Here is a 20,077-nt window from a genome sequence, read left to right as displayed (position 1 = left end):
TTGGCTTAGGCTGCAGAATAACTGTTTGTTCCTTTAAAAAGTAGGGGCTAGTTGCATTAAAAATGCTCTGAGATAGACAAAAGCACTGCTAAGATTTTCTTTTAGTGTTCAGTTAAATATTGCCTCTGTCCTAACTACGTTTGTTTTTCAAAATCTGCAAGCAATGTCGTTAGTAGAACTCCTTCATTAAAATAAAAAGACTATCCTTGACTGTCAAGTAGCTACTTCTCATGCAACAGTGACCCCGGTTTGACAGAAGACCACAACGCACACAGGTCAAACATGTAAGCAAGGCTTTTTTAAGCCAAATTTCACTGTTGTCTTAAAGGTAAAATTTAGTTTGTTATGCAACTAGCCGTCTGTATATTACACCTTCTCCATTTTGACTTTACTTAGGATTTAAATTCTAAAGCATTATGCATTCTCATATATTTTTGTATGCATTTGTCATGGGTTTCACATTTGGTGACTGGTTAGCAGTGTGCTGGCCATCTTTGGTTTGTAGAGGAAATCTTAACCATGAACAATCAAAGGGGCTTAAAAGAACTTTTTAAATGCTAGCTTTTTACTCAAACTCGTATCTATACTACATCACGCCACATTAAGTAGAAGCACACATCACAAAATTGCACAGGGATTACAATATTACATCCAGTCTGCATAAAATTGAATTCCACTACTGACCAGGTCACAAAATGGCTGCACTTTCTAGTCTAAAACTAATTTGCATATTGTACACATGTAGGACATTTTTTTACTTCAGTCACAATAATGCATGCAAGTTTGTTTTTTGTAAGAAATTTTGTAAATTTGCTCATGCTACCTAGTTTCAAGAGAGCTTTTTTTTTGAACATTTGCAATAACTCATCTCTTGTTAATTAATAGTTCTAGTGCATGCATATGGTGTATACAGGTAAGTAAACATGCAATTTTTTTCACATTCTAAAACTATGGCAGTTTAGGCCATATTGTGCTGCCTGCATTTAATCTGTAATGCAGTGTGTCTTAAACGTTTCAATCCCGTATTAATAGGTGGCATTACACATAACACCTATATAGCAGCAAAGCTAATACAGCTTGTGATTAAAAATGTTTAAAAATAGCTAATAAATCAGATTATCTTGAGGTATTATTTCTTGCAAGTCAAAATGGAGAGCAAAAAATCAACCCTAATTTTTAGTTTATGTATACACTGAAAATAGCAACAACAATAAAAATAAGCTTTTGTAGCAGACATATTCCATCTTCACTATTTTGCTACCTTTGGTAAATTACTGGGGCAGATCTTGAAGTTAAAAACCCATGTTTAGAAATAAGTGCACGCTTCACCCACTAAATATAGCAGCAGACTGTGTGCCCCTACGCAAAAACATTCTCATATCTAGTTTTAACTTTACATATAAAAATAACTTGGAGAAAATACAAAAAAACATTTTATTTTAACATGAAAATATCACAAAAATTAGTAAGCCTGAGATGTAGGGTTTTGGTGAAAAACAAGAGGCTTGTAGTGTTTTGGCTGCTGATAAAGATGCATGTATTGATAGCTGGGGTGAAAAGCAGAAGAATGCACTTATTTCTTCTGCATGTCAGTATCTTCAAACACAGTAAGCCACATGCACCCTTCTCTCCTTATGCAGATGCTGGTTCACCATGTTTAATTCCAGCGGAAGTGGATCTGACGTGGGCGGTCAGCCCCCTCCTTTACCAATGGCTTATGGAATTCACGTCCTGCACGAGAGTGGATATTTGCCCAACAAAACTCACAGTAATACTGCAGGCAAGTGACATTGGCACAAAAGAAAGGAGCAAACTTCCCACCGCAGCGCGCACCCTGGCACTCGTCGCACATCTGGTCATCCAACACGTATGGCTTTACCTCCACCTGTTGGAGCAAAACAGAAACAATTCCCATTAATAACTGCTTCTACTTGAAGTTGTATGAAGGCATTCATTTCTCTCTGGTTTAAAAAAAAGGACCCCAAAAAAACCCCTGAAGTCTGCAGTCAGTTGTATTAAAGCCTTTATATAACTGATCAGTTATTACTTGTTATCATTTATCACCTACAGACCCATCCATACTGCAGAACACTCAAGGCAGATCTTTAGAATTACACTGTGCATTTAATTAACAGCTACATCAGAAACTTCTCCTAATTTACCCTGGGAGAGAGTCCTTTGCAAATGATATTATGGATGTAAGTGTGGAAAAAACCACAATCACTCAAAGGTCTCCTAACTGGACATCAACATGATAATTAATTCTACACGATTTAGCAAAAAAAGCATATGAGACTACCCTTTAACACAGAATTTTAAGTACAAGTGTCTCTGCATGTACTACATTTGTGTGCAAATTAAAAGTACTTTCTTCAAGCTGTAACGCAGATCTTTTAGCAGAGCTGTTCACCATAAATTCACTCCCTATTTTTAAAATATGGTCAAATTTGGCACTACCAATTTTGGTAATCTATTACTTTCTGTGGCTTTGAACTGTACAGGAATTTGTATTCAATACAATTTTGAAAATATTTTTTTAAAGATAATTTTGCAAGTCTACAGACAGCTACAAACACCTATCTTACACAGCCTCTCTCTTCCAAACTCATCTGACTGCCAGAGTGGAAAAGTGGCAGGAGTCCAGTGGTAAATATGCATTATGTCTTTGCATAACTGTACTGCTACAGACTGCGATCAGACAGGAAGAAATACTTCATAACAAAACACAAAATGAGTTGATGCAGTCATTAAGGAATGTATTGTATTCCACACTTTCCCCACTGCTGCATAAGATTTTTATCCTTGGATACTAATACCTCAGAAGACCACTACATATAGACATAGATTCTGTGTTCTATACTCAGACAGAATATGCCTGAAATACTAAGAACTTTAAAATGATACTTTTTTCAGTGTATTTCCAGAGGAAAAAATTTACACATCCAGCTCCCTGCCCGGAAGTTTTACAGCTGAATAGGCTTCATGTTGTTAGCTTCAGAAGTAGAGGCCATCCTAGAAATGTCTAAGTGTCTTCCAGTAATCTATATTCAGTATGAGCTCTACTCCTTATTTCACTACCATGACCTGCCTTATCACCAATTACACTCAAACTTTGCAATAAACAGGTACCTTACGTGGTAACTTTGTTCATGGCTCAGAATTACCGAAAGCATGAAGCAGCATTTATTTCAAGCTTCAGTGCACTAATGCACCAAGATCAGTACGAAGATGACTTCAAAATATTAGAGAAGCACTTTGGGGAATGGAAATATTACAAGACGTAGATGCAGACTGCTGGCATATGAAAGTTAACAGTATTTTAATGAATTGTTTGGAGTTAAAGCTCCAAAGAAATGTTTGGAGCTGAGCCTTCATACATGATAGAACAGGATGAACATTACTTTGCTGAAGAAAAACATCTGCTAGACAAACTAAATATACCTACACATCAAAAGAAGTGGAGAGAAGCTACAGAAAACTTAGTTAAGGGAGAAGTTAAGATCACAGACCAATTAAGGTCAGAAAAGGTATGTGCAAAAAAATGCTATAAATACTTTGAACTGAAGTTCAGAAGGATAAACAGGTGAACTGCAAAATTTAGCAATTGAAAAAGACTTCTACACAGACAAACCTAGTTATGAAAAGAATGTGAAAGGACAGCAGACCTACAGAAACTGGACATAACTGGTATGGAAAGGCAATGCTGAGGTAAAGGGCAGAACAGGCTCTGCCTCGAGGACTTCAGTGAGATACAGACTGTATTACCTTCCTGGCCAACACACACAAACACCTCAAGAGAAGGCAGTACCCAAAGTAGGACTGTCTTCCTCATTTACAGAACTAGTGGTCTATAGATTTATACTCCCTGCTTGCTCATGTATTAATCAGCAGTAGTACTGATTTCAGAGTATTTTCAGAGCCTGAAAAGGCATTAGTGTAAAAGCTCTGTGGAGGTAAAACAGTATTTCTGAAAATAGCCTTTTTAATTCTTTCAGCTAAGATTCAAGATGTTCCCTAAAATGACGCTCTTTTCTATGACTCCTCAGTAATGCAAATAACTGGGTGGTAATAAATATATGGAATTATATAAATAAGGATTGACCTTATGGTTTAATTAAAGAAGATGATTTAAAAGGTACAGATTAACCCTCCTCTCAGGTAAACGAAGAAGTTCATAAACCCTCCCCATCATGGAAGTTAAAGACAAGTTTATTAACTTAGTTAAGATTTGGGACCGGTGTATTTTGCCAGTGAAACACCTCAGGAGTAGCACACATTTTTTAAAATAAGAAAAAAATTAGGATGGCAACAAAAATGTGGAAATTCCAAATTTAAGAGAACACTTGAGTCAAGAGAGTAATTTTTCAAGTGTTAGAAAAGCAGCACTAAAGAAAGAATATAAATTATTTCAAAAAAGCAACTTTATGAATTCAGATATTTAAACAGAAAACCTGGATCTTCCTGCCTTTGCCCCTCAATGTCTCCAATCCATGAACAGCTATCCCCAGACTCTAACTATGCTTGGCAGGGGTTGTTTGGATTGTTTTGGTTCTTGTCTGCATTTTGGGGTTTTTTTTTTGGTAATTTGTGATTAAAGAAATCATTGAGTACTATTTTTATAAGTTAAGTTTTAACGGAAATAAGTCAAAATACTGTGCTTCGCACATACAGCATTTGCAGTAGATTTTGTGTCTGTTTTTCTTTCCCCCCAAGCTCCAAGAGCTCTGCAGTGTTCCATCACCCATTAACAACCTACATCCTTTTCTCTGCAAACAGCAAGCATTGTCACTTCAGAGGCCTGCTTGGCATCCAAAGAGCCCTTAAGATTCTGGTGACCTATCATAAAAAACCAAAAAACAGGAAAACAACATATGTGCAACTGCAGACTTCAAAGTCAGGATCATGCCTTCTCTTACAAGATGGTACTACCAGTCTACCATACAGCCCTCTACTGCAAAGGACACACTTCCCATGGGAAGAGGAAGACCAAGATAGAAGTTCCCCATTGTTTTACAAGGTACAAGCCCATGTCTCCCACTTTTGAGGGAAACATAATTTGGATTGGAACCAATTCCATATCTCAGTTCCCAAGTCAGGTGGCTTCACAGACAAATGCCCGTCAGAGCGTTCCTCAAAGAACCTCAATTCTGAAGCTAAATGACTAATTTAGCATTTCTTTGGAGGAAATTCTGGATTCTGGTCATTGCTCCCATTTTGTCCAAATACTCAAATGCAACATAATTAACAGTTTTATATCCCCTCACCCAATGCCAGCATCAAGGCCATTTTTTCTGTTACGTAAGTATCCAAAAAACAGTTATACAGCAAGTACAGCTGTAAATCACAAGGATAGCAATGCCATGACCAAAATGTAGCCATCACATCTAATTTGAAGCCTAGATGACTCCCCAGAACCACACCCATTCATCCTCTGGGAAGGACCATGTCTGGGGATTTCAGCTCATAAGGCAAGAGGTATTTGAGACACATGCATAAATCTGAATTACTCTATTTCAAAGGAGAGAAGCACATGCTGCCTCCCTACAGCAGACTTCTGTTAACTGTACTACTTCATTTTTCCTGTGCCTTTGATCTGTAGAGGAGACTGGATCTTGAACTACTTTACTTACTTGACCGTTCTTCCCGTAAGACCATAGCTTTTTTTTTTTTTAAGAACACCTAATAATGCCAGACTATTTCTGCAGCTTTTGACATCAAAACTAGTGACCCTTAAAACTGATACAATTTAGATGTCAATTTTCTTTGCTACTCTTATACTTCTAATTAGGAATTATTAAGTTCACTAGTCTTCTTAATATAAGTTAATTTTACTTTTCCTAGGAATAAGCATCTGTAACAAATAGAAATATGCATTGGTAAATACTAAGAAGACTTTAAAACAGAAAAAACAAGACCTTTTGTATTTTAGGTGTTGAGCCTGATCAATTTTCTGAGCACTGACAATTATGGCTGAAATTAAGGGCAGTTTTAAGTATCAAGCTAATCTGAAGCCAGTGAATACTAGAGTTTCCTAGAGTTTCTTATGAATGACAGAGGAATTATCACAGTATTTGGTTTCATTAGAACATAGGAGAGAAAGAGATTTTCAAGCCCTTTGCTGGTACACAACAAAACAAGGAACTCCAGAATGGGAAGAACATATGGTCCAACATATGTCAAAGGAACAAACTGCTGCTCTGTGGAAACATGTTGTTCGTTTGGGGGCATTCAGGCATAGTCCTGAAAGTAGTGGAGTTACATGGATGCTAAAAAAAATACAGAAGCTGGCTTGAATGCAAATCACATGCAATGCTACCACACTCTGAGAAGTTTCTTTACAGAGCAAAACTCTTTTTTTTTAATTTCTGTGTAACTTACTCGTTTATCAATATCGCCATGCTGAAGTTGAACAAACCGAGCACTGATGGCAGCAATGTAACTCTGCTGATTGGAAAAAGCAACACGCCCAGCACCTTTTGGGTATTTCAACTCAGGGTCAGTGTCAATTCCTGCATAACAAACTCCCCCGTAGAGACGGTCCATGATCATAGCCAATTCCACTGTTAAGAAACAAAACAGCATTTATTCAAACTATTCTTACATTAAAAACTTAGTACACTCATGTCTAAAAATACTAGAAAAGTCAATTTTAATTATTAATTTTGCAAGAGACAATGAAAAAGTAATAACAAGATTAAAAAATATTAAAGAGATAATATTAAATAAGCTATTAATTACTTAGCAGACAGATCTTTCACACTGTGGGTACATATATCCAAGGAACAATGGAATGGTATGTTCTTGATAACATGGGACTAGAATTCCAGGGCAGTTTTCTTCAGAGGATTACAGCAAGAGTTTTTGGCCAGGCATTGGAATGTAAGCTGTATAAAATAGATCCTCATGCCACAGATTCCTTGGTACATGTTCTCTGGCTGTCCTAATGCAATGTCTTACTTGAATTTAAAGATGTAGTTAGCATCTTTTCATCAGCCACATAGAACCTGATTATCTCTACAGCGCTACACTTACCATATTTACTGAAATTCAGAGAAACAAAAATTTCAAATTTTACAGATCAAGTACCTTGGCAATCCTCTGACTGCCAGGTTATACTGAATTCAGCTGCAATTCACTGGGGTGGAAAACGCTGATTTTTCAGAATTAGAATCCTCTGTTTTAGGACATAGGGGTGTCAGCAGTCCTTGATGTTCAACAGCTGTTTAAAGAGTCTCCTTAAGTTTTATTGCTTTTGTGAAGTCATTATTCATTATTTCACAGTGCCATAAAAGTTTCATTTTCACATATACAGGGCATTTGCGAGCTGAGCATAAGAATGCATCCATTAAATGTATCACAGACATTCAGCACAGTAATACAGAGCACTGGACTGAATTTAAAGAAAAATTAATCTGTACTTGGAACATACTGTGTTTACACTCATTTACAGAGCTTGTACTACAGTCAAAAGTAGAGTCTTAAAAATAAAATACCAAAAAAAGCTTGAGCATTGCAGGTCCAAGACAGAAAAATTTAAGATCCTCTGTATCTCAACTTTTTGTCAGTTTTCTTACATCTTTCATCTAAAAGTTCATCTTTCTCTAAGAATAAAATTCATTCCTAGCTATGAAAGACTAATGAAATCCAGAAGGCATTCTAACAACAAAGAGAATTTGAACCATGGCATGGTATGCTTCAACTTCCAACATTCACTGCAACCTACTTACTAGAAGGCCACCTAAAACATTGTAAAAGGCTACTGCAGACAATCTGAAAAAGCAGACTATCCAGGCTCTACATCAACCATTCCACAGCTACAGAAACATTTATTTTTTCCTTCACACCTCTGGCAAGAGTATAGAAGGAGTCCTGCAATCTCCGATAATGTTATGCCATAAAAGATTGTGCTAGCTCTCTGAATTTCTTCCTTTTTCCTCTACGACTACTTGTTCAAGCACTCTGTCACTGGTGTTTGTGCCTGTACCCTGATAGTAGCAGAAGAGTAGCTAATGCACAATGACAAGCAGGTACAAATACCACTCCACAGTCATGGAGCAGGGCAGGGATGTTTCCGTAGCATTATTTCAAAACCAAACTCTTTGTTTTATGCCTCTTGTGACACAGCTCACACTACAGCTATAGAGAGGTAACACTTTCCAGAAATCTCAACAATGAAGTGTGATTTATGGCCAAACCCAGACAGGAGAAAAATTTAAGAATACATGAATATTGTACTGCAGTTAAAACTACCAAGACTATTCAATTTATATCTATCCATATATAGCTACAAAATATTATGCACAGTACAAATTATTTCTAATAATTTCTTACTTTAAAAAATTGCCACAGATTCTACTCACCAGCTCTTAATGGTCTAGGGACTCCTCCAACAAAAATTGTTTTCCGAGGATCAAGTGGCTGCGAACCATCCATCACAAAGTCACTATCACTTAGATTCCAGGGACGGATCTGAACCTATTAAATTGGGAAAGAAAATAGTATCCTACTTTAAGTTTCACTACAGTGTGGAAATATGTTTATCAGTCTATATAAATTGTCAGTCATAACCTCATTACTGTAGCATGTCTAGATGCTTTGTTTTAATTCTATTAATTCAAAATATTACAATTTTAAAACAACCCAAGTGCTCCAGATGTTGAGCTCTGCCAACAGAAGTTTACTTTTGATTTTTTTCATCTTCATAATTTCCAATGCTGCTTTAGACAGATGGCAGCCATAGCCTGCAGGCTATTGACTGTGTACTTACTGGCTTGTCCTTGATAGTGGGGCTGGAAACACACAGATAGAGCTTTCCATCTTCTTCAATGCAGGCGTCAATCAGGGCTTGTACAGAACTCTCTTCTTGGAACAGGAGGAATGCATAACCTGGAAAAAAAACCCAAACCAATTGATTGATTTTCTCTCATCTTTATTTTACAGAATTGTCTTTGCCACTCATTTTTCCATACAAAAGAAAAAGAAAGCCAAACCAATTCTTTTCTATTAGTCATCTTCTTTAACTGTGTACTATGTTGCCGTAATTAACAGAATTTCCATCTGTAAAGTAATTGTCAGATGAGACTAATAACCAAATAAAAGCAAACATGTCTGCTCTATCATGCACTGCTAAGTCTAGGCTAAACATCATTCACTGGCTGCAATGGACATTACACAATGAAAATCCGACTTGGCACAAAGGACTAATCTCTATTCTGGAGATTAGATCAAAGTATTTTATTACGTAAGTGACCCAGCAAACCTTTCAAACACTACCAAAAAAAAAAAAAAAATTAAAATGCTTATTTAGTGCTACATAAAACCAAACAGACAAGCAAAGAACCTGACACATTACTTTCACAGTTACAGCATGAGATACACTACATTTGTTACTTTACAAATAACCCAGGAGCATAATTAGGGTTGCATACTAAAATAAACTTTAAAGGGACCATAACTCACATTTCTTTCTGAGATTACTACCAAGTTTAGAATTTTCATACGAAGTTGTGTTTTCTGACTTTGATGGAGAAGTAAATGCTGAAGCAGTTGCTCTAGAGAGGGCTTGGGAAAAGGGATCATGGATGCTTTACCAAGCCTTTTGGAAATCTTGCTGTATTTCTGAGAGAAGCTAATTAACCACCAGCCACTTCTTAATGCAGACACTGTAGGCCATCAAGGTAAAGGTGGTAGGATGTATCTTGAAGACCATTAAAGAATCAGTGCATTAACAATGTAAGATTTAAGAATGCACAACTGATTTTAGACATGTGGGAACAAGAACAGGATTTTAAGAAAAAGCTGTAAGGTCTATATGGGTCCTTCCAATAAGCTGTACCTTATTTCTTACCCCTGATACCATAGTCCCATCACAGCTACGTAAATAGGGACACACAACCAGATTTTATGTACTCTATATTTTTATCTTATTTAGTTTCAAAACAAATCTGTCATAGGGAATCTTTGGACTTGGGCTGAAGCATTTTCTTGTAAAGTCTACTCTTCACAGCTGAACTGTAATTTTAAAATTATGACCTGTTTAACTTAAGTTTAATCAGCAGTAATTTAGATTAAAAAATCTGTTTTAATGGGGATATATTACAGTATTTATCACAGCATTTAAAATCCATGTACTACTCATGCAAAACTCAGTGAATGAAGGCATGTGCCAACTGGCATGGGTCAGATAAGCTCCATGTAATACTCTTTACTTGGTCAGAAGACACACACATTCCAGTTTGAATGGAGAGCCCAGTACAAGAATGATCAGAGTGCAAAAACTTGATTAATCAAAGATTTAATTGCACATGATACTGTCTAAAGAATCAGACATACAATGATTATCCAGATACTGATTTTTCATCAGTTCTTCTCCTAATGCAGTTCAAAGATACTGACATATAGCTCCAGATATACAAAGTGCTTCCATATAATCTACCACCTCTATGTCTGCAGCTATTAATATGCTTAACTGCAGCAACTTGCAAAAAGATAAAAAATTCAAGTACAAGAACTCAAGGAGTGATATAAATTATTACAGATTTCACAGAATATTCTCAGTTGGATGGGGCACAAAGATCTCCGAGTCCAGTGCTTAAGTGAATGGCCCATACAGGGACTAAATCCACAACTTGAATTGTTATTAGCACCATGCTCTAAACAACTGAGCTAATCTGAGGGTCACTTCATACTACCACTCCTGACATGGAAAGGAAAGCAATAGAAAAAACAGACATTAACACTACCTTCTCAGCCTCACCTGAAAAACATGTACTCACGTCTTGGTTTATCCCACTTAATTAAAAGCCTCAGAAAGCCTTCTGTCATGAGCTCAGCTGTACTACTCCCCTCTGAAGACAAAGTTAGAGTATAGACTGTACCATCAAACTGGTCTGTCTATAGTTTTTCTCCACAGCTCTACACCTTTAATGATTTCCAATGCTCACGAAAGAGAAGGATTGGTGAGCACCGGAACAGAAAGCACATCAGGTAAGTTTGAAAAGCTGAGATGACTGAAGAGTCCTACCAAATTAGAACTTTTCATGGTATTCATTAAAAATTTTATTTTGGTATTCATTATTTAAAGAACAAATCAAAAGCAAAGCACTCTGGACTAGAGTCATGCTAACGTGATTTTCTTAGCAAGGAAAAAAATTCTTTATTTCACAGTAATATGAAAGTTTACCAAAGGGAGAAAATATGCTTCTTGTTATGCATGTTTTGTGTAGAAATCAGAGAGCAGCTTTAAGTTTTATCAACCTCCAGCTAATTCCTGACACTAATGGCTTAGAGGAGGAGTCAAGAAAAATCAGTGCCCATGTACTGCCATGCCAGTGACTACAGTGGTATTTTGTGTTGGGGCCGGTTCTTCCACTGTCCTGATAGACTCTCCATAGTCTGAGGGCACCACGTTGCCTCAGTATAGTGCAATTCTTGCCTAGAGACTGCTGCACCTTAACTTAAAGCAGAAAGAATCAGTCCAAACTGCAGGTTAATACAGACAATGGCTCTACACAGCCCATCTTTCAGTTTTTCAGTTAGTCATCTTTGATGGAGGATAAACTCCAAAACACATATGAAGTTAAAAAATGTGGTGCTGCACTATATTTGTGAGACCCATGTATCTTGTCTTTTAGATATCCTCAGTCTGGGTAAATGAATCAAGCTCAGTGTGCTTATGTTACAGTGACCTGAATTGCCCTCTGTAATTCACTGGCTGTACTGGCCAGATTCACATTGATTAAAGGAAGCTTAGACACTAATCACACATGAAGATACCTACAATTACTTGTCTAAATCCCAAGTTTGATCCTATTCAGTGTGATCAAACTAGCAGGTAACAAGTTCAACAGAACTTGTATGGACCTGGGGTTTTGCTTCTGAAACTAGAAGCAGAACATTTCTAATTTGAGTTCTTCAGCTAGTCAGCTCTGAGTTAGCAACTGGGAACCTTGAAGAAAGAAGTTACTGCACAACTGTCATACAAGACAGCAGAAACAACCAATTAGAATAAGGCTGGGCACAGTGTCCTGTTTAAATCAGATTATCCTCTGAGATAGACTATAAATAGTACAGAGGTCACAAACAACTGGACATATTTTGCAAGGCAATTTTTGAATTTCCATATCTTTATGGCACCATTTCTTTCTGAGTTTTATTATCAGAAGGAGGAGTCCTCAACCCAGCAAGTTGCTTTGGACATGTGTATTGTTTCACAAATAGGTGTATTTGCCAACTACGTAATAACATGAGTTATGATAAACAGTGGCAAGTCAGAAAGGAAGGAATCCTGCATCACAGTTGGCAGATCACTGTTACAGACTTTGTACTTTGAGCTCAACTGAGGTTTTTTTCCAGAACAGAGCTTCCTTGTAGGATCGGTGTAAAGTTGTAAAAATTCCTATTATGTTTCTATCTAATTTTGTGGTGAACCAACACAAAATGCAATTAGTTAAGAACAAGCAATTGGTGTTTCTCAGGAGGCAGCCAGGCTTGATGGATCAAGACACTCTCTGAATTTCTTTCAGCAAGGAAACATTATGAATTTGGCCTTCCCTCAGGACCTTCTGCAAGCAGAGAGCTTGGAAGGAAGCACAGCCTGGAAAACTGAACAGTAACAAAAAAAAAAAAAAAAAAAAAAAAAAAAAAAAAAAAAAAAATCCAAAACAAAACAGGCTCCCAGGCTCCATCTCTCCACCACAGAGAAGACTCACATTAATTCGTCCAGAATGGCCTAATTCTGAGATGTCTTTGGAAAGCAATACTATAGCAAATCTCTAAAGAAACTGAACAAAGAAAAATATGGACACTGAATTAATTTCATGCAGTGTGACAATTTAGAAAATGGAGATTGAAAAGAATAAAAAACATTAATTCCCTGAACTAATATAGTATGTATTTCTCAACTGGTATTTGCTGATTGATCTCAAAGCTTTATTTTGCCTATCCTTAGCCATTTCAGACATCTTATTAATATATGTATACATGGTTCTTGTCTGTTCACACAAGTAATACCAATGAAAGAACTTTTAATTAAATTCTTCTACAAAATAATTATGGGTCATATATATTTCATTGGAAAAAAACCAGATACGTACATAGTAACACTCAGCAGTTGTATGTTTCCAGAGTATTTACAAAGAGAAATCAACACTGTATTTTAAATGTGTTAGGCTACATACAAAAAATACTGAATAATGCAGCAAACTAAAAATTAGGCCGAAGCATTAAGAAAGAACATTAAATGCTTTTATTTTTCAAGTAAGGATCAGTTAATCATGGGAAATAACTTAGCACTTAGGTTGCAAATGTTTCCTGAATTAGCTCTACTTACAACACAGTTTGGGTTCTTTTCTTACTGCAGTAATTATAAACAACCCAACTACATGAAAAACCTTTATCAAATAAGGAAGTCTGAAAATACATCCTTAAGATGTTCAGATGCTGAGATAGGACTATCTCCTTGGAAACGAATGCCAGAATCCATTCCTTTCAGGTAAGAATATATTACATCTTCTGTCTTCTATATATTCATCACAGACTCTGTGAGATACATCTTCTTCAAAGAGTTCCTTGGGAATTTCTCTTGGTAATTTATGAAGAGAGATGCAGTCTAAGATAATCAAATTTAAATTGACAGTAGCTTTGTGGGCTGGCCTGACAATCCAAAAAGCCCAAATCTCTTTGTTTGTCTTAGAATTTCCATGTAGCATTCAGAAATACTATTCAAATGCTTTCAATTCCATTTTCCACTCTTTAGAGGGCCCATTGGGGATAATAATCCTGCCTTTTCCCCAGCATAGATGCACAGATAAATAAAGAATCAGTTTACAAAAGAACTATACCTACATTTGTCACTTCCACAGAAGGAATTGCTGCATTCTCTACAAAAATCAATCATTTCTGCATTGCTTTCATGTCTAGATCACACTTCTGCATTTATTTTATATGTAACAATACATGGCTGTACATGTACAGAGATATCTTACATGACTTAACTAGATCTACAGAATGGTTTTTCCAACACTTTGTAAGTAATAGCAAAAAATCTTATCTAACAGCAACACTAGAAATATATTAAAAAAAATATTTAATCATTTAGCAAAAAGATTAGAGCTTCAACAGGAAGTTCATATTCTTAAAGTGAAAGATGCATATTTGATTATCTTGACCAGATAAGCAATTGCATCCTTCTGCATCTGCCTTTAAGTTCCTAGGAAAATATTTATCTAAGATTTTGTCTTACATTTGATCAAATCTCAATTTTGGAAACTAGACAGAAATACAAATACAGAAGTGATGATCAATGATTCATACAACTACAGAGTGTTGACCTGATCAGGTTCAGTAACAAAACAACAGGTTTTAGACTCAGTAGGTAAAGGAACCACACCTGGACCTGCACTGAAACTGATTTAACTGTTGACAGGGCCTCTACATTATACCCTTTGGAAGAAGATGAGACAGTTTCCCAGAGCAAGATTTGCACTCAGTAACAGGTCAAAACCTTCTAACTCTCTTACCTTTTGGTGGAAAATAGGACTTGCTCTCTGCTTTGTGAGGCCAGTCTACTACCAAGGGCCCAAATCGTCTGAAGCTGGCAGTAATTTCATCTAAAAACATGTAAAATAGTTGCAATTAAAGGAAATTAAATAACTCAATAAAAAAATACTATCAAGCAATGACCTTTGCTTCTAGCAAAGGCTGACCTTTCATGGTAAGAAAAACAAAATTTACAAGTTTCATAAACAAGACTTAAATAGATTCATCAACGAGTGTGTTGATATTTATACAACGTATTTCTGGTGATTTTAATCTTACTTTGATTTTTATTGCTTAAAACCAGCAGTATTTCAGAAGCATATGGGCAACTGAAGCCATTCATGAAAACTTGTGTGGTACTTCCCTAAATTCAAATCAGAATATGGTTTGAATGAAATCAAATACATTTACTGTTTAGTGATGTATAGTTCAGAGCTTTATAAGTAGATATTTATATACCAAGTAACAACACAATTAATATGTAGCAGTTTCATATATATAGGAAATATATACAGGATATCTGCCGTATAACAGACACTATGCATGATCAGAGACAGAAATTTAAATTTGTCTATTTAGAGGTGTTTCCAACAACCATGAATAACCTTGTTGCAAGATCTACTATGCCCCTTGCACAACTTTCTGAGATTTTATATCCCAGTCACACCTATATGTCAGTGACTGGAAAAGCCTTGGCCATGGGTTAAAAATATTCTAAACTATATAAAAGCAGCAACTCAGACACAAGTATGATCAATATATTTCAGTCATATCCTACCATCATCATATAAACAGGAAGGAAAGAAGTAAAATATATTTCCATGTGTTTCTATTTACCATTAGTATTACAGGCAACTGTGCTGAAGCTTATAAAAGTTAATCCCTTAGTAGATTATAGGAGATACTCAATGAAAATGGAACCAAAACCTGGTCTTTCCATGTCTGAAAGCTAATTAAACACAGTCAGCAAACTTGGTTTGCATGTTATTCTAGGATTACCATGAACCTCCTAACAGGACTTCCATTTACATTAGAAAGTTAACATGGAATTTACATTTATCTGCACAGGAGAAACCTCATATTAAAACAGCACAATTGCTTCAAATCACCACTGGTGTACAAAGCAATTTCAAGTGGCTAACAATCCAAGTTTCTGTAGTACAGTCCCTGTTCAACGCATCAAGCGTGCTCTGCCGCTTGACCTTGCTCTGCCTAAGTTTCTCTATTTCTCATCAGGAATAATATTAACCTTTTTGTATCACTGCTGAGATCTTCAGGTAACAGTAAAATAGAATATGAATTTTATTTACGAATGGAAATTTCCTGTGACTACAGAATAAAGCAGGCAGAGATAGAGGAGGGCTAAGACGTATTTGAAAGGAATATGCAAGATAAGCAGGAGCATGTACTCCAGGCATTACATGCAACTCTAATCTGCAAGTGCAGAATCAGAAACAACTTCACCATCCCAAAACCAAAAACAATGATACTAAGATCAACACATCTGTCAACTTACACAAAGAACAAATAGTTACAGCCTTTTGCACAACATTATTTTGCTCATTTCTACTACTTAAGTCAGGTTTTTCATGACCTGTTTTTGTTTCTCCCTCCAAACACAGCCTGCTTGGTTTTCAGGCAGCTCACCTTCATCAATATCTGGTGGCAGACCTCCAACAAACACTTTCCGAGAAAAACGCTCAATTCGTTCTCCATTCTGATGAGCTGAATAGCAGGTAGGGGAATTCAAGACTCCAACCTGATCACTGTGACCATCATCCAGCAAGCCATCATCTATTGGGAAGAGGGAAGAACGGCCTTAAAAAGAAAAGATAATAATGTACATTAAAATAATTTTGTGGCAGTACATGGTTTTGTAATTTTAGGGAACGGGGAATAGCAGTCGGGAGAGTCAAAACAAAAACACTAAGATATTAGAAAACTTGACATTAGTTTAAAGAAAAATTAGGAGAATGAAAAAATGTGTTAAATTTCAAAATGGAATTTCAAGATTGCAAGCTGACATCACTCTAAGTGTAATACTTTCTATTACATTATATGGTAGTTGATCTGCTGCATCCAGTAGATAAGAGGTAATTTTGTTTTAATTAAAGGGTCTTATTTATGAAAAGAAAATATTACAGATTGCTTAAGTGAGTTTTGTTAGTCTGCCTTTGGTTTAGCTTCAAGGTAAACTGGTAACTTTCTCCACCTGAATGACTACACTGTGTCTAAACCCCTTGAATTTTAATTGAAGAAAGAAACAAACATCACGATCACAAGTTTCAAAATGCATTTCTAAAGGTATCGGATGCTGCTAACATAAGAATATACACAATTTCTAAGAAAGAAAAAGAGAATTTTTGTAAATGTGTAACATGTAACAGTTGAAAAATGAGTCACAATGCTGATTTATCCTTCTCACTCTCAATTTGCTACAGTTTTGAAGTGAAGCCTTGTGGTGGTTCCTAACATGTAGTAATCTCCAGTGAATTTACTGTTACCCTGAAAAGCAAGTGTAAAATCTGAGAAGTTCACAGGATGGCTTTACAAACGCTATCTGACCCAAACCGACACTTAGAGTGCAAAGGGAAGTGAAAATATGGTAATTCTGTCCCACATATTTCTTCCCCACTTCATATTTACAAATTTTGTATAACTCAAAAAAAATATTCAGAAGGCCAGGATATTTATCTTGGCATATCCAATCTTTTATTGCTTTAGTCAGCAACATTAAGATTAATGATAGTTTCAAAAGCCAGTCTTTTAACTGCAAAAAGCCCCAAGACTTTGTGAAGCAAAACAAATAATCCACATCGCCATTCCTTCTGAAATGCCATTTTTTCTATCTGCCACACATTTAAAAAATAATCATTAATTAATTCAACTGCTTTCCCTAAAGAAGCAAGAAAGCCAAATCAAAAAACAATGTAGCACATTTCTCAGAAGAAAGCTAGTTTTTAATTTTAAATAGACAACTTCTTCCAGATTCACCTACTGAAAACCCATAGTCAGGACCAGTAGGTCCCTGACAGCTGAGTCCACAGTACCTTGGCTGTGAGCAATACTGCAGTCTTTAATTCTCCAACTCAGGAGAACATTAGCCTGGTAGGATTGCCAGCAGATCCAGTGCTGACCAGCTGGGGGTGAGATCAGTATGAAAGCCCTTAATTTCCAGAAGACCACCTAAGAATCAGGTGGCTAAAAGACAAGGGTGGAAAACAGCAAATAATATTATGACCAATGACTTATGTTGCAGTAATACCTATTGACACTGATGTGGTTTTTCAACAAAGAAACTGAATGAAAGCACAGGACAATATAAAACAACCAAATATCATAAAGTATCATGAGGAGCACAAAATAAAAAGCAGAACTGCAGCACCGTACCAAGTAACAAAGAATGCTAACTACATCATTTTTATGATGGCATATCTGTGTCTTCAGCAGACATTCAATGGAGAGGAGTGCAGCAAATACAGAAAGCTCTAGTAGGCTCCTCCTTTCCATCGGAATTGGTGATAGACATGTTTGAGAACCACTAGTGGGGAGCAAGAGACGCTTTGTCTCATAAGAACACATTCAACAGGTCTGCAAGTGATCAGCAGAGTTGCCTGAGAAAGGTGGAAGCATGTAGCTGGTCCTCAATGGAACTGCAAAGTGAGTAAGCAATGGAGACACACAGCTAACATAGCTGGATGAAGCAGGCAAGAAGAGTCCTCTTGTATATCAGCTATTTAGGCATGAGAGGAGCAAGATTGAATCTATGACTGTAGCAACTGCATACTACAGATATGAATTTTAGTTATGAAGACAAGTAAGACTGATCAAATCTTTAAGATGCATATGAACAAGTGGTAAGATTTGGTTGCACAACCAAAAAAGTCGGATGCAACGAATTTCTGAATTACTGAAGTGAATGATGGAGAAGATGGAGCTGTTACCATAATGACGGGGACAGGAAGAAGTGGATAATGGAAGAAATAAGACTCATATTGTAGGAGCCTGCAGGTAACTGCAAAGTGGAAATTTTAATACATTCCACTAATATAGGGGAGTTATTCTCAATATCTTAAATCTAAAATTACTGCAATTTAGCTTGGTTTAAAAGAAATGTTTCTTAGACAGTAAATAACAATATAGACAAGTATATAACAGGAAAAATAGTTTTAGAATAACCCTCAGAATAATTTATTTTTACCCACAGACCCATGTTAAAATCTAAGAAAAATGAGAATTGTTCTTTACAAATAAAACCAGCAGAACCCATTCTGAAGTGATATCAGAGAGCTCAGTTTTACTTTAATGTGGGTAAAGGTTTGCCAAAAGCACTGTAGCTCCTCTGAAAACTAAGGTGATATGAAGGACAATGGATAAATACTTTCAGAGTAATATGGTCTATATGACTATTACTTTCTTCTCCATCCTCTTCACTTCTAAAAGTCTCTCAGGTAAAGAAAGCAAAAAGGTAATTTGCTTTTCCATTTCAACAGGCTTTCACATTTCTCATGATGACTATGAATAAAAAGGATTTGCCCTTCTGAACACTTGTTTCTTTTTGTTTTATGACAGTACAAAAATAAGCAGAATCTGGCAGGAACTGTCAAAAGGATTGTACTAACTGTTACATCCACTGGCCATGATCTACATCATCATCCCTCTCTAGATATGGCTGCTGAGCACGAGGTTATGAACCAATGCAGAGACCAAGACAGGCACATGGACCGATGTGTATGTGGTGAATACCAGAAGCCACCAAAGATCTCGGTAGTTTTTTCTTGCATGTTTTACACGGTCTTTATAACAACTTCACGTCACTTCCTAGCACAGTAAAAACGGTAGTTTTTTCAAGGTTAGTGAACACATATTGGCTTATACTTTGGAAAATTGTTTACTACTTCTAACAGCAGTCTACTAGATTTCTTGCTAAGTTTATGAAAGGCTTTTTGCTTTTACTCTGTACACTACCACTTCTACATAAGCAAAAGGAGTTAGAAGGACAACTAGCAAAATGTATACTTTTAAAAGGAGTAATGACTGCAAGTAGTAGCCATTAGCATGAACTAAATCATTATTAGATCTGCAGTTTTTAACTGATTAAAGGATTTTCAATTCAGACTCTAAAATGATCATAACAATGATCATAATAATCCAGACTGTACTCCTCCTTCCCTCACACCCTCCATCCTCCCCAAACTAAGACAACATGCAGATAAGCAATTACAATCAATAATCTGAATTAATTAATCATAATGATCAGTAACAGATCAGAATTAATTGAACTGTAACAAATGGAAGTGAATTACCTCGTCTTCGCCCATAACTCCTCGCTGCATGCAAACAAAGGACAAATTGTAAAATGTCAAATCATGCCCACAAACTAAAATATTTAAGATACAAAGAACCACGTGGGTAAGCAGTAAGTAAAAATCTGAATCTGTACTTGGTGCTGATAATTGTAGACGAGAATGCATTAAAGTCTCACATAAATACCATACTATTTTAGTACTAAATTGATGTTAACACCAGCTGTAAGGAA

The 20,077-nt window shown here is 36.2% G+C and overlaps 1 protein-coding gene across 4 annotated transcripts in view; it reads right to left on the bottom strand.

The window, feature by feature from the left end:
- The window catches only part of CPEB2 (cytoplasmic polyadenylation element binding protein 2), a 50,474-nt gene that overhangs the window by 2,079 nt on the left and 28,318 nt on the right, over positions 1 to 20,077 (bottom strand). For 2 of the 4 annotated variants that reach the window (XM_030270762.4, XM_072928014.1), the window contains 7 exons: positions 19,845 to 19,868; positions 16,186 to 16,356; positions 14,520 to 14,609; positions 8,768 to 8,886; positions 8,361 to 8,475; positions 6,379 to 6,560; positions 1 to 1,885 (listed from right to left, as the gene is read on the bottom strand). The exon at positions 1 to 1,885 is cut by the window's left edge and continues 2,079 nt beyond it. In XM_030270762.4, the coding sequence (XP_030126622.1) occupies positions 1,658 to 1,885; positions 6,379 to 6,560; positions 8,361 to 8,475; positions 8,768 to 8,886; positions 14,520 to 14,609; positions 16,186 to 16,356; positions 19,845 to 19,868 (929 nt within the window). In that variant the 3' untranslated portion in view covers positions 1 to 1,657. Of the gene's footprint in view, positions 1,886 to 6,378; positions 6,561 to 8,360; positions 8,476 to 8,767; positions 8,887 to 8,912; positions 13,610 to 14,519; positions 14,610 to 16,185; positions 16,357 to 19,844; positions 19,869 to 20,077 lie in introns of those variants that run through there. The other 2 variants (XM_030270763.4, XM_072928013.1) reach the window with 2 other exon arrangements.

This window comes from Taeniopygia guttata, chromosome 4, assembly GCF_048771995.1.
Source record: "Taeniopygia guttata chromosome 4, bTaeGut7.mat, whole genome shotgun sequence".
NCBI classification, from domain to species: domain Eukaryota; kingdom Metazoa; phylum Chordata; class Aves; order Passeriformes; family Estrildidae; genus Taeniopygia; species Taeniopygia guttata.
Note: the sequence above shows the minus strand (reverse complement) of the source record. Positions and strands in the feature narration are given on the sequence as shown.